Below are 21,673 nucleotides of genomic sequence, written 5' to 3'. Positions count from 1 at the left end.
ACGTCTGTAAATCTGTTAGAGGAGCGAGGCTGTGATAATGCCCGTTGTGGACACAGGCAATAAACAGTCTTCAGGCAACACTTCAGAGTTAGCAGGTACAAAAGAGAAGAAGGAATAATCTCTCTCTCCTCACACCTCATCATTAACCAGTTCCAGCCATACTTCTCCCAAAATGTGTCTCAGATCTATTCTTTCTTTTAAAACTACACAGCCACATAACCAGCAGCCACTGTCACAGCAGGCCCAGGCCATGGCCCCTCACACACCCTCCTCCTCCGTCTAGACCTTCGCCTGAGTTCAGCCGGCCCACTGGCCCCAGATGAATCTTCCTGAAACAGGTTTTCTTTTCTGTGCTCCCCAATTCAAGAGCCTCAGAGGCTTTTTTTTTTTAATTTCCCAGAAGGAGTTAAAGAATAGGAGCACCTAGCACAGCACTCTGCAGATCCTCAGTAACACCTGTGGGCCTCCTCTGCCCCTAACTCCAGTCACGCAAACCCAACTACCCGGGACGGGCATCGGACACCGTGAGCAATCAGGCTCCGCTTCCCAGTCTCACTTCCATTCTGGGTGTTAGAACCGCAGAGACCTGAGTTTGAACGAAGAGCCCTCACCTATGAGAGCGAACAGGGGAACCGCCCTCTCTGCACCTCAGCTGCTGCGGTCAACACGTGACAAAAATAACTCGCGGGGCTGAGGTTCCATAAGACAAGCGTACAGGCCTTAGCACGGTGCCTGGCCCCATATCAAGAGCTCTATAAATGGCGGCTACTAGTATAAGCAGTTGAGCTTTTTTTTTTAATATATATATTTTAACTTTCATTTAATCTACTTGACTGTTATATTCCTTCCCATATACATTGTCTTTTCAGCCTCTAAGCCTTACACAAGGCCATTCCCACCCCCTGGAGTGCACATGAAATCTTCTGCATCTTCAAACCACAACTCAGGACTTCCCTTCATTTAATCAACAAACAACTAAGTACACGGCACTGTACAAAGTGCTGGGGACTCCGTAGTGAGCACATTGCAAGTGTGACAAATGCCCCAAGGAAGAGTACTGCCTGCTCGGAACGCACGTAACAGGGGCTTAACCTAATCTGAGAAGTCAGAAAAAACTCCCTGAAGAAGTGGCCTTTGAGCCGAGCCCTGAGTCTGAAATAAGAGTTAACTAGGTTAAGAGGAGGACCCTTACAACAGCAAGGTTGAAATTTTGCATGAAGTGATACAATATTAACTCTACAGACACTGTGAAAAATTAGAGCTGTGTATTATAACTCCTAGAGCAATCACTAAAAAAAAAAAATTAAATAAAAGAAGTGAAGAAGTAAATGAAAATGTCATTAGATAAATTCATTCTTTCTTAACATAGTTTAATAATCCAGAAGAAAGTAAAATGGTAAATAAATCTGACCATATCAATAATTACATTAAATGCTAATTGAATGTCAATGGGCTAAGATTCCAATTGAAAGACAGGGATTGTCAGATTGGATAAGGAAGGAAACCCCAGCCAAATGCTGTACTTTAAGACAGATAAGTTGACAGTAAATTGATGGAAAGTGATATATAGCATGCAAGTGACGAACGTAAGAGGGCTGGAGTGGCTATATTAATATTGGATAAAGTAAACTTCAAGATAAAGAGCACTGCAAAGATAAAGAGGAGCATATCATAATGACAAAAGGGTCAATTCATCAGGAAGACATAAAAACAATCCCAGGCACGCGTGTGCCCAACACACTCTCTCTTCCAGAAGAGCATGTGTAAAAGCTGCAGGCTGGGAAAATGAAAGAACACGGTCCTGGCAGGAGCAGAAGGGAGGCAGGTGTGAGGTGAGAATGAGCAGTGCGTGGGTAGAATACACAGGGTCTTGTGGACCAAGTGAAGGACTTCAGCCTTTACAAGAACAGTAGAGGGTTTTATGCAGCGGGGCGACAGCATCCAACCTGAATAGGTCCGCAGTGCGGACATCTGATTGGAGCCGGTCAGACCAAATAGGGGGCCCAGAGGCAAAGTGATGGGGACCAGTGAGAGGCTCTCTTAGGAGCCGAGACATCAGATGACAGTAGCTAGGACCAAGACGGTGGTGACAGAAGTGGAGAGAAGGTGAAGCGTGGAGGGATATTTAGGGGAGCTACTCAGCAGGGCTTTTGGTGACCTGTTGGATGGGATGACAAAGAGTGAGGCCATCGAGGATGTCCCCTGGACTTCTGGGACAGCAAGATCTCTTAAGATGGTACAGTAATGTTGGGGGTTTTGGAGAGGAAACAGGAACAGATCACAAGTTCAGTTTTAAATGTAAGGTTGAGGTAGCTGGTAAAACAAGATGTTTCTTATAGACACTTAGATGTACAGTGTAGAGTGCCGAGAAAGTCGAGGCTGGAGTCATCAAGTAGTGAGCTGTCTGCATGTAGGTGGTAACTGAGCCGGGGGTCAGCAGGGGGAGGGCTGAGCTCACCCGAGGAGAGGGTAAGTGAGAAGCGCCAACGGCCTACAACAGACCCCATGGAACATCCAATTTGACTTCATGGCCAGGCAGAGGAAGAAAAGCCTTCAGAGACTGGGATGGCGTGGCCAGGGTGCAGGGAAGGAAGCCAGGAGCGCTTTACCTCGGGAGCTGAGGGAAGATGCTGCTTGACCAGAGGAGGGGGCAACAGGTGCAAGTGCAGGGAATGTGGTGCCACTGGCACCCTGAGTGGGGGATGGCTCGGTGGGATGACGGGGGCAGGAGCCTGACTGAAGCAGCAGAGGAAGAAGTGGGAGGTGAAGGAGACAGTGAGACACAGGAGCCTTTGGGGGAAGGTTTGGAGAAAGATGTGGAGAGAAATGGGAAGATGGGGTCAAGTTTTAATAGCACAGAAAGGATCCAGTGAAGGAAGTAGCTGAAGATAACAGGAGATGAGGGAGATGGCAGATGGCTTGAAGTTCCTGAGCAAAAAGGAGGGGACCCAGGATCTCTTGAGCCAGGACCCAGAAGGCAAGGTCCAGTACCAGCCCAGCCAAGTATGTGTGGAGATGGGTCTAGAGACAGGCCCTACAGGCACTGAATCGTGTACCCCAAAAAGGTAGGTCAAAGTCCTAACCCCTATACCTGTGACCTTATTTGAAAATAGGGTCTGTGCAGATATAATCAAGATAAGGTCATACTGAATGAGGGTGAAGATGGAGGAGAGATCCGAGTGATGCTGCCAGAAACCAAGGAAAGCCTGGGGTGACCAGAAGCTGGAGGAGGAAAGACCACTCCTTCTCAAGAACCATCTAGGGGTGGCCCTGCCTCCAGAACTGAGGGAGAATAAATCTCCATTGTTTTAAGTCAACCAGTTTATGGCATTTTGTTAAAGCAGCCTTAAAACATACCTGTAGAGGCAAGGCGAGGGGAAGCTCTGCTCAACCCGTCACGGCAAGACTACTTTCTAAAATCAGGATCCAGGCCATTTGGCAGCAGCAAGAGGACCATCACTGAGGAGTCTACGACCAGACAAAAAGCAGCATCACTCGGCTCTGTATAAGGGGACCCCCAGCCCCTGCACCACAGCAACAGGGACTGATTTCTGTTTGATCTGATGGGTCACTTAATAGCTGTCTGAAGTTAAAAAAGGGGGTAGGGAGTTGTTTCCCCAAGGAAGCCAAAATACTTGTAAGAGAAAACACTGCCACCAGCCTCCTGAAAAGAGCCAAGGGAAGGGGCCAGGCCACGCAGGGAAACTCTCCTAGCATTTCCCCCCGCTCCCCCACAACATCTCTAACACCAGCCACATCTGCATCAAGACTCCAACTGAAACTCAGCTCTTTACACATCCACCCTCGTCTACATGGCTATTAATATTCATCCCTCCACCCACACCACACCTGCAGGCCATCAATCACTAACAGTGGGGACCTAGACAAAACCCAAAGGATATGAGCTCAACACAAAACAGCCAGTCCTATCTCCACACCTGTACCGAGCAGCAGGCACAAAGAGAAGAAAAGGAGATCCTGGCCATAACACCACTCCCTGGCCTTCATGCGGCATACTCACACCCGTCCTCAGCAGACCCAAACTCAGGCAGGATGCGTCCCCACTTACAGGGTGAGAAACTGAGGCTGAAGCCTGCAGAGTGAAATGGTTAAGCGGCCATGTGAGAATCGGGACCCCAACAGACCCAGTGTTCTCCAAGATGGTGAGATCCTCGAGGAGGTCAGTATGAGTCTAACACATCGAAACTGGAATCCTGGCTCCCCTTCTTTTGGGTGAAAGGGAGATACCGCCAACGACCTCACATGCCTGCTGTAAAGAATAAGAGAAAATCACATGTGAGGCACTCCGCACGGTAACAGGTATACACTGAGTACTTCAAAAATGGGGTCAGCGCTGTCATTTTCATTACGATCTTTTGTGCAGCCAGCACATACATGCCCACACCACACACACGTCTGGGTACTCAGTAACTCTCCGATGAAGTGGATGGATGGAAATGTCCAGAGGATGATGGGCCAAACACACGCAGCTCTCAGGGGGGCCCAACTCCCCTTAAGAACCTCCCTCATCTTTAACCATGAGACAGGCCCTCCTCACCATCTGGAAGTGGGAGAGACCTTGATTCAAATTATATCCAAATACACTTAGCATTTATTCCACTCTTATCTAAATAATTGTAGCCCATTAATTCATATTCAAATCCCATTCAAATGCATGACACCCTCCGATATCAAACACCTGGATGTGGCTCTCAGGAAAAAAAAATTGTAGGAAAACTGCCAGAGCAAAATACTTGAACTTTTAGATCTGCATAAACATAAAGCAGGAAAGGGGACTTAAGGTGTCAATAGCTGATCCTGCCCAGAACTGTATTTAAGGCAATCTCAGAAGACAGTTTTCTCTTTGGAGCCCCCGTTGCTCGGATCAGCCACTGTCCCACACAAGTCTTGCACTGTAATTGCATCTTAATATAAAATCTTCCTGTAAATCGTATTTTTGACTTAGTCCTGAATCTCTCCCACTGTGCTAGGTGGTCCGAGGGCAGAAAAAAATAAACGTGAGCCTTGGTTTCTGTCCTCTAAAGCTAACTGCCCAGTGAACTGCTCATGCTGCCCGCTAACCTGGCTCCTGCGTTCACCTCCACCCCACACCTAACTATGCCCCGGAGCCCCGAGGGGCGCACGCCTGCAGGAAGACGCGCTGTGCGGCTCCTACCAAAGGCACTGCGGACGTTCCTGGGGGCCGGGGCTGAGCCAGATGCAGAGAATGTCAGGTAAGCCTGCAGAACACCCTTCCTCCTGCCTGGGAGAGATTGGGGATTTCTCTTTTTTGGTGGTGGTGGTGGTGATTCTGTTCATTTGTTTACTCGGAAACAGAGAGGCTAAGCCTACAATTTTGAGCTAAGGGAACAAATGTCCGCGAGTTCGCCTCCGAAAATGCCATCTGAAAGTTAACCTGTTAACACCTCTCAGCCTCCACCCTTTTTATTTTCGGGAGGCTTGCTCAGCCCCACCTCCTCCATGGAGCCCAGCCAACCTTCCAAGCCATTCTAATGATTAACCAGCCCCAAAACGGCCCGTGAGGAGGTGAATAACAGGTATTGAAGGCAAGATTTAAAGCAGGGGACCAGTGGTATCAATCAAAGCCCTCTGAGTCGTCAGACCTTCAAGTAAACCAGTTCAAGCCAGAAATCACAAGATGAGTGAGGTGAGTGGGGAGGGGAGTCTGAATATTCATTCCAATCCAGCAATCAAGTAATCCTAGATAACTGTCACATCACTAAAGGCTGAGCACAAAAATGTGTCTCTGTGAGATGCTCAAGCAACAGGACCGACTACCATCCCAGCTGAACAGCGTCCAAGAAACCGACACATTTTCTGCACTCCTCTCTTCTTCATTTCCTTTGACCAATTTGTCACCGACTGCCAATTCTTCTTCTCCAACCCTATTTAAAGCCCTGATCAGTCGGGCTCTTTTTACTTCATGCTTTGGTTACTACAGCCACCTCCCTCGCAGCCTCCCCGACTCCACTCTCTCCCCCTCCAGATTTATTAGGCATGAGCTAGTGAGATAAATCTGACAGCAGGACCTCGTGAGCTCATCATCGCCCCCCACGCCCCAATCTGCCAGGACTCCAAGCCTGATCAGCAGAGGCCCTGCCCCTCTCCCTCTCCTCCCCACCCACTCATCCTACCTTCAGCTCTTTCTTAGGATAGAAAGGTGCAACCTAACCCCACTCCTGGGATCCTGCCCCTCACACCCTGCATCCTCCAATGAGACCTCTAAGTATTCCAACCCTCTCTTTTCTGAACTCACGCAGCATTTTTAGCCTCACTATATATAGAGTGGAATGGTTATAGCACGGGCTCAGAAGTCCAACTGCAGTTCCATCACTGTGCAGCTCAGTGACCTTAGGCAAGCGAGTGACCCCTCCCCTCCTCGCCTCAGTTTCTTCATCTGTGAAAAGGAGATAACATTACCGACCTAAGAGGTGTCTGTGAGGCTGGCATAAAACCAAACACGTAAAGCACTCAGTATCACCAATACAATCGGCACTGGCTATCCTGATGTCATGAGGCACTTTATACACCTTATAGGTTGTTCCTCGATTTAAAAATAAACAAAAACTAATACGTTAGTCATCTTTTAAATTGTATGTGCGTCAGTAAACCTGATGTTAATTTCCAGAGCAGTGCTCTCAGACTGTAGTCTGAAACTGTGACGGGTTCTCAACAAGAATATTGCAGAAATGGAGAGGAAGTGCTTGAAACTTTCATAGCAACTTGATATCGCAGCTACATTCAAGCAGCATTTCATTTTTCTAGTAATTCATTTTTATCACACATTTATATCAGTCTGCAACAGATTGAAAATTAATTTTAAAAATACTGGTCCTTCACCACAGATATTTTGAGAAGCACTGTTCCAGAGAGGACAGAAGCAGACTTCTATTTCTTTTCTACACCCCCACATCCCTGAGTGCAGTGGGAGGCACAGATCAGGTACTAAGTAAATGAAAATATAACTTCAAAAACACTTCGATTGTTTATTTACTTAAGAGCAGATCTCATAAGAGTCGTTCAAATGTAAACGTCTCCAATTCACAATCTTTTTTTTTCCCAAAAGAAAGAGTTGACATTTAGTCTAAAACTGACCGAAGAATAAAAACAGCTCTGACACCAAAAATATTTTCCATACTGTCTACTAGCACAGCACTGTGAAGAGCTTAAAAAAACAAAGCAAAACAAAAACAAAAAAACAAAACCTAAGCAATGTTAATATTAACCTCCTTCGCAGTACTCAGGAGAAAGATTATTTAGCACTGCCTTGGACATAATTTTGACAGAGCCTCTATACCTTTATGTAAACCAGCATCTTAGCAAAAACTTCCAGTGACACTTCAGACAAAATACATTTTTGTTAGTTCTTCACGGCTGCCAGTGCCTTAAATGGTCCTAATCACAACAACCTCATTAGATTAATCCATGAGTGAAACGGCTGGAAAAGGAAAGCCGCAAATTCCACCAAATTTTAATTGACAACAAGGCAGCATTTGCATCGCTGAGCTGTGGCACGCTCGATGCAGGCTGCAGGCTGAGTTTCTTCTTGCCTAGGAAAATCTTTGCACGTTCAAACTGACTCTGGAAATCGTCGTAGGAAATTCAAGGTAGACAGGGAGTCCTGGATAAGTCCTAGCTCCTCTCCTTTCTGCGGCAGCAATTGATAACACCAAGGTGTCACTCCCCAGGGGACTTCAGTCCCCTGGCCCCAGGACGAAGCCAGCCTTGCTCCAGCAGACGGTAGTTCTCTCTCCAGCACTTCTCATCTCTTCCTCTTCCTCAACAGCCCCCAAAATCTACAGACACATTCAAGTTTATGATTCAAACGCTCTTGCTGTACTGAACTATCTGCAATTCCTCCAGAGATCGTGTCTCATTTTCTGTCTCTATGCCTTTGCTGATACCCTCTGCCCAGGAGGCTTTGTCACTTGAAAAACATTCTGAAGACTTTTCTAATCCTCAAGAGAGCTGACTCCTCCCTCATTGGTTCCCACCACCCCCACTGAACCTCTTAATGACTTCAGTGCTCTGAACACAGAAATACTATCCCTCCACTCAAAGTTCCTCAAGGGTGAGAACCATGTCTTACACTTGCTGGCAATCCCCATGCCCTGTACAGGGCTTCTAAGAACCACTTGCTAATAATGACTGCCTGATTACCAGGCCCATCAATGAATGTTTATTTAATCCCTATCATATCCCAGACCCTTTCTTTGCCTCCGGTTAACAATGAGGGATAAAAAGGATATGGTCCTTGCTTCGTAACTTAATGCTGGTTGGAGGACAAGAGCAGCTAACAAAGAAATCAAACACAAACCGCTGAGTGCTAAGGAGCAAACCGTCAGGTTGCAGGGACAAAGAGCAGGCAACCAGGCAGCAGGAAGCACTTGGACGCGCAAAGGTCATGAAGAAGGAAACTGCCAATCTGAGAGGAGGCCCCTGGAGATGACAGCCCTCCTTTGGACCACTCATCACCCCAACACCTATCTCCCTGACAACTGCCCTCCTCGGAGGCCCTGCTGCCAGGAACCAGGAAGCCCAGCCCTGGGAAGTTCCATCCTCAGAGTCTGCCTGCTCCTCCATCTCTCTGTTCACTCTCAACAGGTCATCACAGCCACGACCTCAGTTATCCATGCACGTATCACACCCAAATCCAGATTTCTACTACTCCTGTACAGTTCAATCAGGATTCCCCAGATGCATCTCAAGCTGAAAATATTCAGAACTGAACTCATTCTCTCCCCACCTTACCCATTCCTGGAAAAAAACTAAACAAGTTCTTTTGTTCCCAGTGTTAGTTTGGGGACAACCATCAATCTACCTACCCAACTGTGTGAGCCAGTGTTCATGTCCAAGATCCCTCTGGTTCCCAAGAACTTTCCAACTACATATCTGTGAGGCCAAATTTTCTACATATTCTTCAACCAAAACAACATACTGTGATAGACTAAATGTAGAACTAGATATGAAAAACTAGACATTAAGGAGATTTGCAAAAATGTAAAATAATGCCACTCCTTCCATTATTTTTTGTTTGAAAAAAGCTACTGTTCATTAAAGAAAACATTTTAAATATAAAATTGGTTTATTATTTTCAAATGAATATATATTTCTAAAATTTCTCATGTCTAATTTCTAATACAGTAAATACTGAGATATAACTTATATAAAAGCACTATGGGATCCACAAAAATGTTTAAGATTATAAAGGAGTCTAAGATCAGATACTGTGGGAACCACTGGCTTGAGCTAATACTATTGGTACATCCTTGCACTCACCCCTCTGACCTTACACATCCACTCTGTCAATTCTGCTATCCTGATAACCTTCCTCCTAAATCCTCTCCTCCTCTTTCTAACCAAGCCCTGCAGACCAAAAGGACCCACAAAAGATATCCTGATCAAATCCTGGAACCTGTGAATGTTATTTTATTTGGAAAAAGGGCCTTTACAGATGTAATTAAGTTAAAGATCCTGAGATGAGATCATCCTGTATTATGCAGGTAGGCCCTAAATCTATTAACAAGAGTCCTTATAAGGCACACACAGAGAAGAACAGACACCCAGAGAAGAAAGCCACTTGAAGACACAGGCAGAAATGAGACAGATGTGGCCACCAGGAAGCCACAGAATGCCCGGCACCACCAGAGGCTGGATGAGGAAAGGAAACGCTCTCCCCAGGGCTCCAGAGGGAGTGCAGCCTGACCTGCACCCCCGGACGGCTGGCCTCCAGAGCGGCGAGAGAAGACTTTTCCGTTGTTTCAGGTCTGTGGTAACTTGTTACGGCAGCCATGAGAAACTAACGCACCGACGCCCAGGCCTGGAACGTCAGCGACCACACCCAGCTAGTGAGGCTTTTTGACTCAACATGACCCTCTGAGGCACTGTCCCCTCAAACTGTGACCCTTGGTCATCTTAAATCTCACTCCCTCGATGCCCTTAAGCAGTACCTCATGGCTTCTACCAGAATATCCCAATGCCTCCACACAGCGCACAAAGGACCCCATAACTGAACCCCGCCTTTCCTTCCCACTCCAACCCGGCTCCCCCCTGCACACCCCACACTGCACCTCAGGCCCACAGCACACCCCAAGCTCCTTCTGGCCTGCTCCCTCTTCCCGGAAGGAGCCACCTTCTACATCTTCAACTCCATCCACTCCTACGCATCCTCCAAGTCCAGGACTCAAAAATCTCTTCCTCTAGAGGTCCTGTCAAAAAGTGGGTCACTCCCTCTTGCCTCCACGACACACTGCACATTCCTCTCAGAGAATCTGAAACATTGTACTCCTTATTTACAGGTCTCGCACTCCCGCCACACACGGGTTTCTCAACCTGGGAACCACTGACACCTGAGGCCAGACAATCCTTTGTTGTGGGGGGCCGTCAGGAGTCCTAGAGAATGTTAGCAACGTCCCCTGGATTATGCCTATTAGGTGCCAGCAGCAGCTGATTCACATGCACACACACACACAAGTTGCAACAACCCAAAATGTCTTCAAACTGCCAATGTCCCCGGGCGGACCACCCCCAGATGAAAACCAGTGATCTGTATTGAAGTCTTCAGGGGCCCAGAACTATATCCTGCGCTCTTCGCATTTGTTTACTCTTTCATTCATAAAAGACATTTTGAGTCCGAAGTATGGGCCAGGCTCTGTGCTCAAAGGCAGGGACACAGTAGGAAATACAAGACTTAAGCCCCATCCTCATGAAGCCACAGCTGGCAGTGTCTACAAGGTGCTCAGTAGCAGTGACTGAAGGATGGAATCAGCTTGGTGTGGGTAACAGTGATGCTTCCCTCGGAACACCACAAGTAAAACCCAGAGGCTCAAATTTTTCTCCTCTTCTCAGGCCCTCGCATCTCCTAAGGGGATCCCTTTATCATAGCTCCACAAACGCCAATGCTGGAGCTGTCTGCGCCAGAAGCCGTGGAGCGGGCTGGGAACCTCCCACCAAACAACAGGGAGACAAGAGTGTCTGAGTATTCTTCCAGAGTATTCTTCCCTCTGCCCCAGAGACACCACACAAGATTCTGGCAAGCTCTGAGAAGACGGAATAAGTGGCAAGCTGAACAGTCCCCAGCTGTCACAGAGGCACTGGGCGACCTAACATGTGGAGTGGCTCTCATTGCCAGGGCAACACGAGGGTGCCTACCTGAAGCAGAGGCTGTGTACAGAGGGGAGGACGAGTAAGTTGCAAGAACAAATCAGGGCACATAACTGCTTGGCTGAGATCCGCCTCAACAAGTCACTTCAACCTCCTTGGGACTCAACGTCTGTTTGCATCCCCTGAGAAAGTCAGAACAACCCATCTCTAAGTTCCCTTCCAGCTCTCAACACACCTAGTTCCCCTCAAAATGGTACAGACCCACAAAACTGCCCTCTCCAAACAAAACAGAACGGGGCTCTCATCCCTTCCCACCAGAACTCCTTCTGCCAGAAATGGAAATAAATAAAGGAGCCATTTCCACTTCCCCTCAGCTTCTGACAGGTCCTGGGCAGAAGTCACCACCGAATGGACAAGATGCAGGGGATCTTTACCTTTTGCTAGACTCATGAAGCCAGAGGGTGGGAGAGTCCTGGGAATGTGTATTCCCTGGGGGGGAAAAAGGCTTACACTGTGAGGATTTGAAGGTGGGGGGCAAAATAAAAATGGGAAGTGCCATGACAACATTAGAATGCTTTCGGCTACAAGAAATGGACAAATGGTCCGACAACAGTTGAACCATGTGGACATCTCTTGTTTAGTTAACAGGAAATCCAGGGAGAGGTGGTCCCAAGGTCAGTTCAGTAGCTTAGCAATTTCATAAAGCCACTCAGTCACCTCCACTTTTCATCCATAGGCTGCCTCATGGTCACAAGACAGGTGCCCTAGCTCCAACTATCATATCCTCTTTTAATTTCCCAAAGATAGGAAACTAAGGAGCTATCAGGGCATTAAGAAAGGACACTCTCTCCCATGCCTGTATTTTTTCAGCAAGGAAAAATATTCTTCTCCAGAAGTCACAAAGCAGATTTCCATTAAATCTCTATCCAGAAATAAGTCACATGTTTACTCCAAACTACAAGAGAGGCTAGGAAAGTGAGGATCTGGCTTAAAAAAAAAATTTGGGGGGGTGGGGTGTAGGGGGGAAGCGGGTAGGAGAAACCGGGGATAAGAATGACAATGAAGCAGCCAATGTCTCTGGCACATACAACTGTCCCCAGCACTGTGCCGGTAAGTGTTTAATAATCAGCTTTCCAAAAAAACTAGAACAAAACAAAAACCCCTCATCTGGAGCATTTGCCAATTTCCTTGGTGTAAATACTTCCATTGTGCCAGATTTCAGGCTACCAGCGTGACGTTAATCAGCTCACAAAATTCCTAAAATTCTAATAATCAGCTGGTACAAGCTTGCTCTGGTACGCCACTGAATTTACACCTCACATCTGGTAACAAAATGAAGCTTACAGTGCACCTTCACATTTAAAACACTCTAGATGATGAGGTATAGTTCTCCCCAGATCACAGGCGAAGAAAATGGCACAGCGCCCCAAATCACACAGCCCAAGCGGCAGAGCTGGAACGCTCACGTACTGACCCTGACCCCCCCATCACCACACCACGAGTGCCTGCACCACACCCTCAAGATCCCTCTGCCTAAACCTTGGCTAAAAGCACTCTCACTTGGTTTGGAACCAACAAAGAGCCTTTCCTATCAACCCAATCAAAGTTACCTAATAATTATTCTTTAAGTTACTTCCTCTAATGACAATGGCAGTGCACACTTACTGTTACAGGGCAGAATACAGATTAGTACAAAAAAGAAAATAAAAATCACCCCTAAACCCATCCTCAAGAGACAGCACCTGTCTGCATGCGGGTGATCATCCTTCCAGGTTATGCAGACATATGTTTCTTAAAAAGAAATCACACTGTTTCGTAACATGACTTTTTTTCTTTTTAATGTGAATTTTCCAAAACAGAAGTAGAGAGGACAGTATAATAAACTCCCTTGTCGCCATCCCCCAGCTCCAGAAGTTATCTAAAGACAAACTACAAGTCCAAAGGTGTCCATGTTCCCTTCTCAGGGAGGGCTGTGTAAGAGCGCCTCCCTCAGGACCTCCCTTGGATCTCTTCCCTGCCCCCACCCAGGGCCTTCCCCTCTCAGACTCGGAGGTCAGCCCTGCTGCAGGCTGAGTCCCCCAGCTCCCTGTATCACATTGCTCAGAGAACACTGGGAAAGGGAACCTTCCATCATGTTCACTCTCCTTATGGATTCCTCCACCTTCTCTAACCCCTGCCCAGTCTGTCAAGAAGCCTCACAACTGGGGTTCAGAACCTCATTAAAGGAGCGGTTCAGGAGAAATACATCCCAACTTTTCGGAGCTTCCAACTTCCCCTTACTCCATTCTCCTACTCCTACTCTGTCATCACCTGGACGGGCACACACCCACGAGAGGCCCTGCTAACTGGTTCAACTAAAATCCCAGGACTCCGGTCAGCCTCTTCTCCTAGTTAGGGCCCACCCAAGGCAGTCTGCCTTCCAGACCTCACTTCCTGGTCCTCCAGCTTCCTAAGGAATCACATTTTGTCTCTTCAGGGGCCAGCCTGAGTGAAACATCCAACAGGCTAAAGGATGGTGGCTGCACCCCAGAGAAACAGCTTGTCCTGAGCCTCCAAAGAGCCGAGCTGAGAGCCCAGGCCCGCGACAGAACATAAAACTCTGTAGGCCAGAACAAGTTCAAAGAACATGCTCATGGGGCAAATCAAGAGCTGCCCCACTACACCCCATTTTAGCCAAGTGCACGCAGAAGGGAGCTGTGGATATTTCAAGCCCAAGGCACGTAGAGCTGATAGAAAACCAGGCTGGGAACCACAGGCATCAGAACACAACTTCAGAGGGGCAAGTTGCTAAACGCATTTGCACTATGTGAATACTTTGAATAGCACATTTGTCTGAAGACTCCAACACATCAAATGGGGGGAGCAGGGAGGCATAAAGGGGATTTGGGTTTACAAAAGTCCTCTAGAGGTAAAGACACAAACTAAAGCAGTGGTTCTCAAAACCTCGTGTGTTTAGGAATCACCTAGAAAGTGTGTTTAAAATGCAAATTCCTCAACTTCCTTCCCAGAAATTCTGACTCAGCAGGTCTTGGGTGGAGGCAGGGCATTACGGCATTTTTAACAAGCATTTTTGACAATGCTGCTGCAGGTGTTGGCAGATCCTGAGAAATGAGAGCCACCTGAGCTCCACTGCCTCAACTACAAAGTTTAGGTGGCAGCACTCCTGTCAGCAGCCGGAAGAAGCATGGCCTCTAACCCAGTGCTTCTTACACTGATTCTGGCCTAAGGTCTCAGAAGGCAGAAGTTAAATACACAGATGTCCCTCCAGAACCCTGCTATTCAAGGAGGTCCAGGATGGGGCCCTGGGGCCAGCCAACTCCTCCCTGAGGGAAGCTTGCTCCCTAACCATCTCTGTCTTTTGGTTCCCCCAGGCAATTGGTCAACCTGTCCTCTCTTCCTGGCACCTTCAACATCCTCCCTCTCAAAGATAATTAAGAAACAAAATTTCACCTCCCCTCACCCCACGTCCCCAGCTGTCTCTAAAACAAGCATTTAATGTTTTAAGAGTTTTAGATGCCTACAAGAAAACAGGCATTGTTACTAAAATAAAACAAGCATTGGGACAGTTAAATGTTATAAATACTCACAATTGCTCATTAAGAGTTCTTTCTGCATTTTATTAACTTCTTCAAGAACTATTTACTGAGCATCTAGTCTCATCCCAGGTACTAGGCAGTTCACAACTGTGAAGGCCAGACAAGCCCCTGTTCTCATGCAGCTTACATCCCAGTGTGGAACACAGACCAGAGAGAGAATAAGGATCCTAGAAAGGGGAGTTTCTGACAGTGACAAGCACTACAAAACATAGTAACACAAGATAATGAACGAACAAGGATGAGAGAAGATGGATTATCAGGTCTGCCTCCATGCCAGGGAGTCCCTAAAAGTAAATGACAGGAAACATGACTGCAGGGACAGGAACCCAGTCATAAAGGAGCTGGGCCGGCTAGAAGGAGAGGTGGCCTGTGGTCCCACTGCACAGCCAGGAGGTGGCTGAGCAAGTCAGGAAGCAGCAACTCAAAGTCCCTGCCCTCAGATCAGAGGCCATATCTCCAAAGGCAGGGTCTTGTGGATGTTATTCTAAGTACAATGGGCAGCCTGGGATCATTTAACGAGGGAGGGGTCATATTAATAGTAGCTGACGCGTGCCATCTGTGTGCCAAGTCTCATCTTCCCAGCAACCCCATGAGGTAGGAACAAACATGAACCCCATTCCACATGACCAATCTAAGTCAAGCAGGCAGTAAGTGATGGAGCCTAGCACGCAAAGCCACAGGCAGTGGCTGTGGAAATGAGCGAGGGCTGGACAGGTGGGACCTCTAAGGCCAACGTAGGGCACCTGAGTTTTATTCCAAGCATAGTGGAAAGTCACTGGGGCGGGGCTGATATTCCTGACTCACTGTCTTAAATCTGAGCTCAGAGAGGGCACAACTTCAGGGGAAAAGTGCACCAAAGCCTGGCCAAGCTGGCTGTTCAACCAAACTACTGCAACTGTAGGTGCACAAAGATATCTAATCCTGTCCTGCCTGGGTTGGGAAGAACTCCCTAGCTCCTGCAGAACTGGACACCTTCTTCTCTCTAGCTCAGGGATCTCAAGGCAGGGCCCTGGACCAGCAGCAGCAGATCATCTGGGATCTTGTTAGAAATGCAAATTATGGGGCCCCACTTCAGCCCTACTGAATCTGAAAAACCCAGTCATCTGTGTCTACCAAGCCCTACAGGTGTGTCCAGTTTGACACATTATCTACAAGCAGACACCCCCCCCCACCCCGCCGCAAGTCATGCTCTACTTGTCCTCGGGCGGCCTCCGCACTGAGCCCTGCTGGTGGCGCTCTATGGCTCTGGATGCCTAGAAATCTCACTATTTGCCCCAACCTATTTTTCTAACTAATTTGATTTCCTGAAAACATTTACTATTCAGCCGTGTAGGCCTCCCTCTTCTACCCTAGGGGTAAAACTCCTCTTTCTCCCTACTTCTAGAGTTTAATTCGGCTTCCAGCCTTGTAGCCTCCAAGGTAGACAGCAAGGATAATTTCTGCCTTACCCTAGACTTCCCCTAGCACCACCTCAGCCACCAGATTTCTCCTTATTCATCCATTCCCACTTTCATTCAAACACTCCTATGAGTATCCATGCCCTCAGCATCCCAGGAACTGACTGCACTAGGTGCCAGGTACTTCAGTGATTCCTAAACAGCTCTCATCCCTGCCCCCGTGAAACTGACCCATCAGTAGATGGTGACAACATGCAAATAAATACATAATTGCAAACTATATACTTATACTAGAACAGCCTCTGAGGAGGTCGCTGGGCTTAGAGCCCTGAATGATGAAGAAGCAGGCCTGACAGTACTTTATAACAGCAAATATTTGGGTGTTGAATCCTTGCCATGCTCTGGTCTCAGTGTTTAACTTGTATTATCCATGTTCTCTTCCACCAGCCCTAAGGAGCAGGTATTCTTATCCTCATCTACAGGAGGGGATACTGAGGCACAGGGAGAAAGAGGATTGTATGTAAACAGCAGAGCCAGGATTCAAACCCAAGCACACTGCCTCCAGAGCCTACCCTCCTAACCACAGGCTTTGGTGAGAAGAGCAGGGTGGAACGGTGGAGGTAGGGGTGAACAGGAAGACAGAGCAGCATGTGTAAGGGCCCCGGGGCAGAGAAAAATCAGCCTGAAAGCAGAAATTGATGAAACTGGGGAGCAGTGGATGGATTGGAAATATCTTTGGGAACTGGAACGGACACGATGTGCTGATAGATGTAGTATAGGGTGTAAGGGAGAAGGAGGAATCAAGGAGCACTCCCAGTCTTCCAAAGCCCCATTTTCAAGGCTTGAGGACAGTCTATGTTTCCAGAGGGTAAAGTATTATAACACAACATGTACTTAAGTCCTCTAGAGTGCTGAGGCACAGCAAGCTCTCAAATGAACAGAAAGCAATCAATCAGGCAGGTTAAAGCTTCCAGTTCCCACTCCCTCACCATGCTTCTCTGCAGGAGGTCTTCATTCAAGGGCTCCATTCTGTCCCCGGGGGCTATTCTGCAGCGCATTTTTAGCACTGGTTAACAATAATAAAAGCTACAGCTACAGTAACAAGAATAGCCTGTACCAGGAGGGTTTTTCTCACAAAAATGTAATGCATCTAGAACCAAGGTTCTCAAACTTTTACCAATTTACAAATAAGAGTTACGCAACTTGCCCAGGGCCACACAAATGCAAAGAGGCTGAACCAGAATCCAAATCTAGGTCTGCCCAACTTGGAAGCCCATGCTTCCTCCACTAAATCAGCATTTCCCACAACATGGGCCAGAGCTCTCTGATGGAATACACCAATGATTTTACATGAACTCTTTAAAGTTTTAATAGTTGTTATCTCATTTTCATATGAATGACTGTGTGTGTAATATCAAATAAAAACTTCAAATGAGATACACACACGATTTGATATAAATTCTAACATATCTCACAACAAATCCATGACTTTCTGTCTATTACTGCCGAGGAAACAGAAAAAGCTTCTTAAAAGTTAATTTAAAGAAAACATTAGAATAAAAGTACAGGTGATACAGGGATAGAGAAATCTTGAGACAACACATAAATAACTGAAGCTTGTGAAACACTGCCCACCACAGCACACCCGAAAACAGCCAAGCACCTGTTCCATATTGTACTCAAATTTGGCTACAGCCACACATAACTCTGACTCTGCTCCAGAGAGATAAAATGTTGGTTGCTTGGGGGAAAGGGAATAACATCAGAATAACACAGTTTAGCATCAATCTTCCTTAACCAATGTTAGTCTTGACATAGATACGGGTTTGCTGTCTGACTCCTCTGCTTACTCACCACACACCTTAAGTCAGCTAAGTTTTCCTGGGCCTCAGTTTCACTTTGTCAAGAGAAAGTTATAAAAAGGAGGCTCTAAGACCCTTTCTAGTTTTAAAGTTCCATAAAATGTCATAAACTCCTAAAATCTAAAATTATTCTTTCTAGAATCAGAGAGGCCCCAATCCTGAGTGAGTGTCAACTTGAGGAATAAAGACTAATAGGCCCACACAGCAGCCCAGGCCACCATCTCTTAACTAGAGATGCTATCAGTTATGCTGCCTCTGGAAAGAGGTGACAGGACATTAATTACAAGACTATAAAGATCAACCAATCAATGTGTCTATCCCCACCAAAACTTTAAGAATTTCCTGCCACCAATTTTTAAATTATTAACTTTCCTTATACTTGGTTGCTAGCATTTGTTATTTCCAATTCCATAACAATTAACTCTATTCTGGGTTGGAGTAGCAGGGAGAGAAATGGGTGGGGAAGAAATCTGCAAAACCTCAAACTCCTAGCTTCATGTTAAGCCTCTGCTGAGAACCACCTGTAAAACCTTCTCAGCTTTAATCTGAATTACTCCACGGATGCTCAAATATGCTTAATGTTCTAAACCTCCAAAAGGAGTTGTCACTCCTTATCTTTCAGAAACATTATGAACCAACAGTTTAACCAGAACAAGCATTCTTCCTCTATTATTGAAATAGATACATTTATCAAAAGGACCCCTCCAGGCCTTCTTTACAAAGCCCTTTCTGTGATGTAAATGTTCCTGTAAACTTTTTTAATAGAAGGTTTTTAGATTCCCAGAAAGAAGTTCTAAAATGTGCTCACTTTGAGTTTAGCTGAAGAAAACACAAGATGGGTGGGCTGCAGCTGGCAAACTCAGAAAGCACAGCTGGGTAGCAGGTGATCTTTCAAAAAAAAAAAAAAAGGCAAATCCCTGGGCAAATTGTGTAGCCAGAGGTGACCATTATAACTGGAGAGTTGTTACATAATTACCCGTTAACTACTGCCAAGTATATACATGTCTACAAAATGCCATGGTTACTCTAGCCATTGAAGCTACTGTATCTAGTGCAAGAGTCAAGGTGTTTCCAATTAATTTCATTCAAAGAAATAAGCAATCCCGGGACCTAATCCCTTCCAAGGTAACCTGACTGCTTTTACATATACAAAACAGCCTCCAGCAATTAAGCCAATCGCCTCTAGGGATGAAAATCAGCGTTTTCCTTTTATATTGATTTTTAAAGGGGAGAGGGCAGGCAGAGAGAAGTGCGTTCAGAGAGCTAAATATTCATCACCTGATTAAAAAAAACTTCCACTCCAAACTGGAAAATTTCAACAGAAAAGGTCTTCCCCCACCCCACCCCCGTCCCTGCTCAGCTGGCGCAAAACCCAAGCCCTGTGTCGGATGCACTGCATTCCAACATTTTTCAAAAAGTTTACGAGCATTTACCGAAGCGGCGGGGAGAAAAATAAAGCAGGCAGAAGCAGGGGAGAGGGGGCAGGAGGATTTCCGCAAGAAGAAACGGGTGAAGCACCGGGCTGCGCGGTGCAAGGCCCGGTAACGGGTAAGCGACCCGGCACCCGCAGAGCGAGCGCCCCAATGGAGCGCGGGGACTGACAGCCGCTCGATCTCCGCTGCTGGGGGGTCCCCCAGGCCCCAAGCCCGGCCCCGGCCGCTAGTTCCCACCGGCTGACCCTTCCCCCGCAGCGCCAGCGATGCCCGCTGGGCCAACTTGGCCCTGGGTCAGCGCTGCGGAGCGCGGCCCCGGTTGCCCGGGAGGCCGCCGGCGCCCTTACCTCCTTCTGCTTGGGGTCCTGTGGGTAGACGTCGGGCGGCCCAAGCCGGGGGCGTTTCAGCGGTCTCTGCTCATAGCTGAGAAGCCCGAAGGCGGCCATGATCTCTCATGTTAACCGGCGAAATGAATGAGAGTTGGAGCTGGAGCAGCCGCCTCTGAGCACCAGGGAGCAGCACTTTGCAGACAGACTCCCTCTCTCCCCGTCCTCGCTCGCTCGCTGTGGCGCTGCAGGCAGGAATAAAGCAGGTTGGATGCTGCCGCTGCCCCGCTCGCAGACACGCACTGATGGGGGCAGCCTTCGGCGGGCAACCAGCTGCGCTGGAGCCCCGGGACGCACCTCCACAGGAGGGGCTGGAGGTCCGCCCGAGTCCTCCGCAGCGCCTGCCTCCGGTCCCCCCCCCCACCCAACCACCTTGTCTCCAGTGGGAGGAGCAGCTGATGGGAACGTGTGACTTTTTTCACCAATGGACCCAAACCCACCCCAGCTGGGTGCAGGATTGGAGGTGGGGGAAGGGCACGGGGGAAAAAAAAACTTTTCTTGGTGCCCCAGGCGGGTGGCTCAAGTACTCATCCAGGGCGAGGGTGGCCCTCCTACCCAAGAAAGACTGAGAAGCGGCCCACCCCCGCCCCCTCTTCTTCAGCAGAGACCCTTCCCCCGCCGCCACGCGCCCCGCAGACCCCGCCACCTGGGCGCGAACCCGGCTGGGAAGGAGGGAGAGAGGCCTGGAGGGGGTCGTGGAGACAGGGACGCAGACGGTGGGGAAGCGGCCGGTGCCTCCTAGACGCCCGCCAGGCTCCGGTGGCGCATCCGCGGCTCGGGTCCCCTCGGCGGCTCCGGGCAGGCGCCGAGGCGCGCTGCTGGCGGTCGCGGCGGCTGGAGGGGGCCGTGCTCACGGTGGCTCGGGGCCGACTTAACCCTTTGCTGCCCCACCAGGGGCTGGGGAAGCGGGTGGGTGAGAAGGGTTGGCAGCGAGTGCCGACGGGGGCAGCCAGCCCGCGGGCGTCTCGGCTCCTCCAGCCCGCCGCCCTCCCCGCGACCGTAGCTTTTCCTCCCTCCCCACCCCCAACCAACAGTTTACCTGTTGGTCCCCGGCTAGTGGGCAGGGGCCGCTGGCAGCGGCGGCACTTCGGCAGCCGCAGCCTCCATGATTCGGGTTGGGATGAGGGGGACTGGATTTGATCTGATTTGTAAGGTATCAGTCTCGGCCGGACGAGCTCCGGGAACGCCGCGAAGTTTGCCACTGTCTGGGGGCGGCGGGCGACGCCGGCTCGCAGCCGCCGGCGTTCTCGCCCCCACGGCCCGGGAGCGCGAGCTTCCGAGTTGGCGGACGGCGGCGCGGCGGCCGCACTGAGCATGCCCAGCTCAGCGGCCGGACCGCGGAGGAGTTGGCTGCGAGCGCACTCCGATCCGCCTCTCCGGGTTTTCGCAGCCGCAGAGCGCGCAGCCGGCGGGCCCGGCGCCGAGGCTGGCCCTGGGGTGAATCTGGGCGAGGGTGGGGGCGCCCCCAGGACCCGGCTCCCGGCCACGGGCTGCGCCGTCCGCCTCGACCTCTTATAAGGTCGCTATCCCTGTGGCCTGGGCCAGAAACCTCACCTGCGCCGGGCGTTGGGAGGGAGGGAGGTGATCCTCCAAGGGAGACCTTGGTCATCCAATCCGCCCGCGCTCCCGGCTCGCTTTGGGGCGTGGGCGCCCAGATGCTAGGCCACCTGCCGCGAGCACTGAGAGACGGGAGCCGCGGAGGCGAGCCCGGTCGGTCCCGAGGGACCCCGCGGGAGGCGTGCCAGGGAGGATGCGCCCGCGCTTGGCCAAGAATGATGGCTGCCATTTATGGAGCCCTCGCTTCGTGCCAGGATCTTGACATTAAAGGTCTCTGCTCCTTTAAAAACAAACAAACAAACAAAAACTTACAGGATT

The 21,673-nt window shown here is 48.9% G+C and overlaps 1 protein-coding gene across 1 annotated transcript in view; it reads right to left on the bottom strand.

Annotated features, from left to right (window-relative positions):
• MED12L (mediator complex subunit 12L) overlaps nucleotides 1–21,107 on the bottom strand; it is a 294,791-nt gene extending 273,684 nt beyond the window's left edge. Inside the window, exons 1-2 of the mRNA XM_031449309.2 lie at nucleotides 20,838–21,107; nucleotides 19,760–19,983 (exon numbers count right to left, since the gene is read on the bottom strand). Coding sequence (XP_031305169.1) covers nucleotides 19,760–19,858 — 99 coding nt within the window. The 5' untranslated portion in view covers nucleotides 19,859–19,983; nucleotides 20,838–21,107. The remainder of the gene's footprint in view (nucleotides 1–19,759; nucleotides 19,984–20,837) is intronic.
• Nucleotides 21,108–21,673: the final 566 nt, after the last annotated feature.

This window comes from Camelus dromedarius, chromosome 2, assembly GCF_036321535.1.
Source record: "Camelus dromedarius isolate mCamDro1 chromosome 2, mCamDro1.pat, whole genome shotgun sequence".
NCBI classification, from domain to species: Eukaryota; Metazoa; Chordata; class Mammalia; order Artiodactyla; family Camelidae; genus Camelus; species Camelus dromedarius.
Note: the sequence above shows the minus strand (reverse complement) of the source record. Positions and strands in the feature narration are given on the sequence as shown.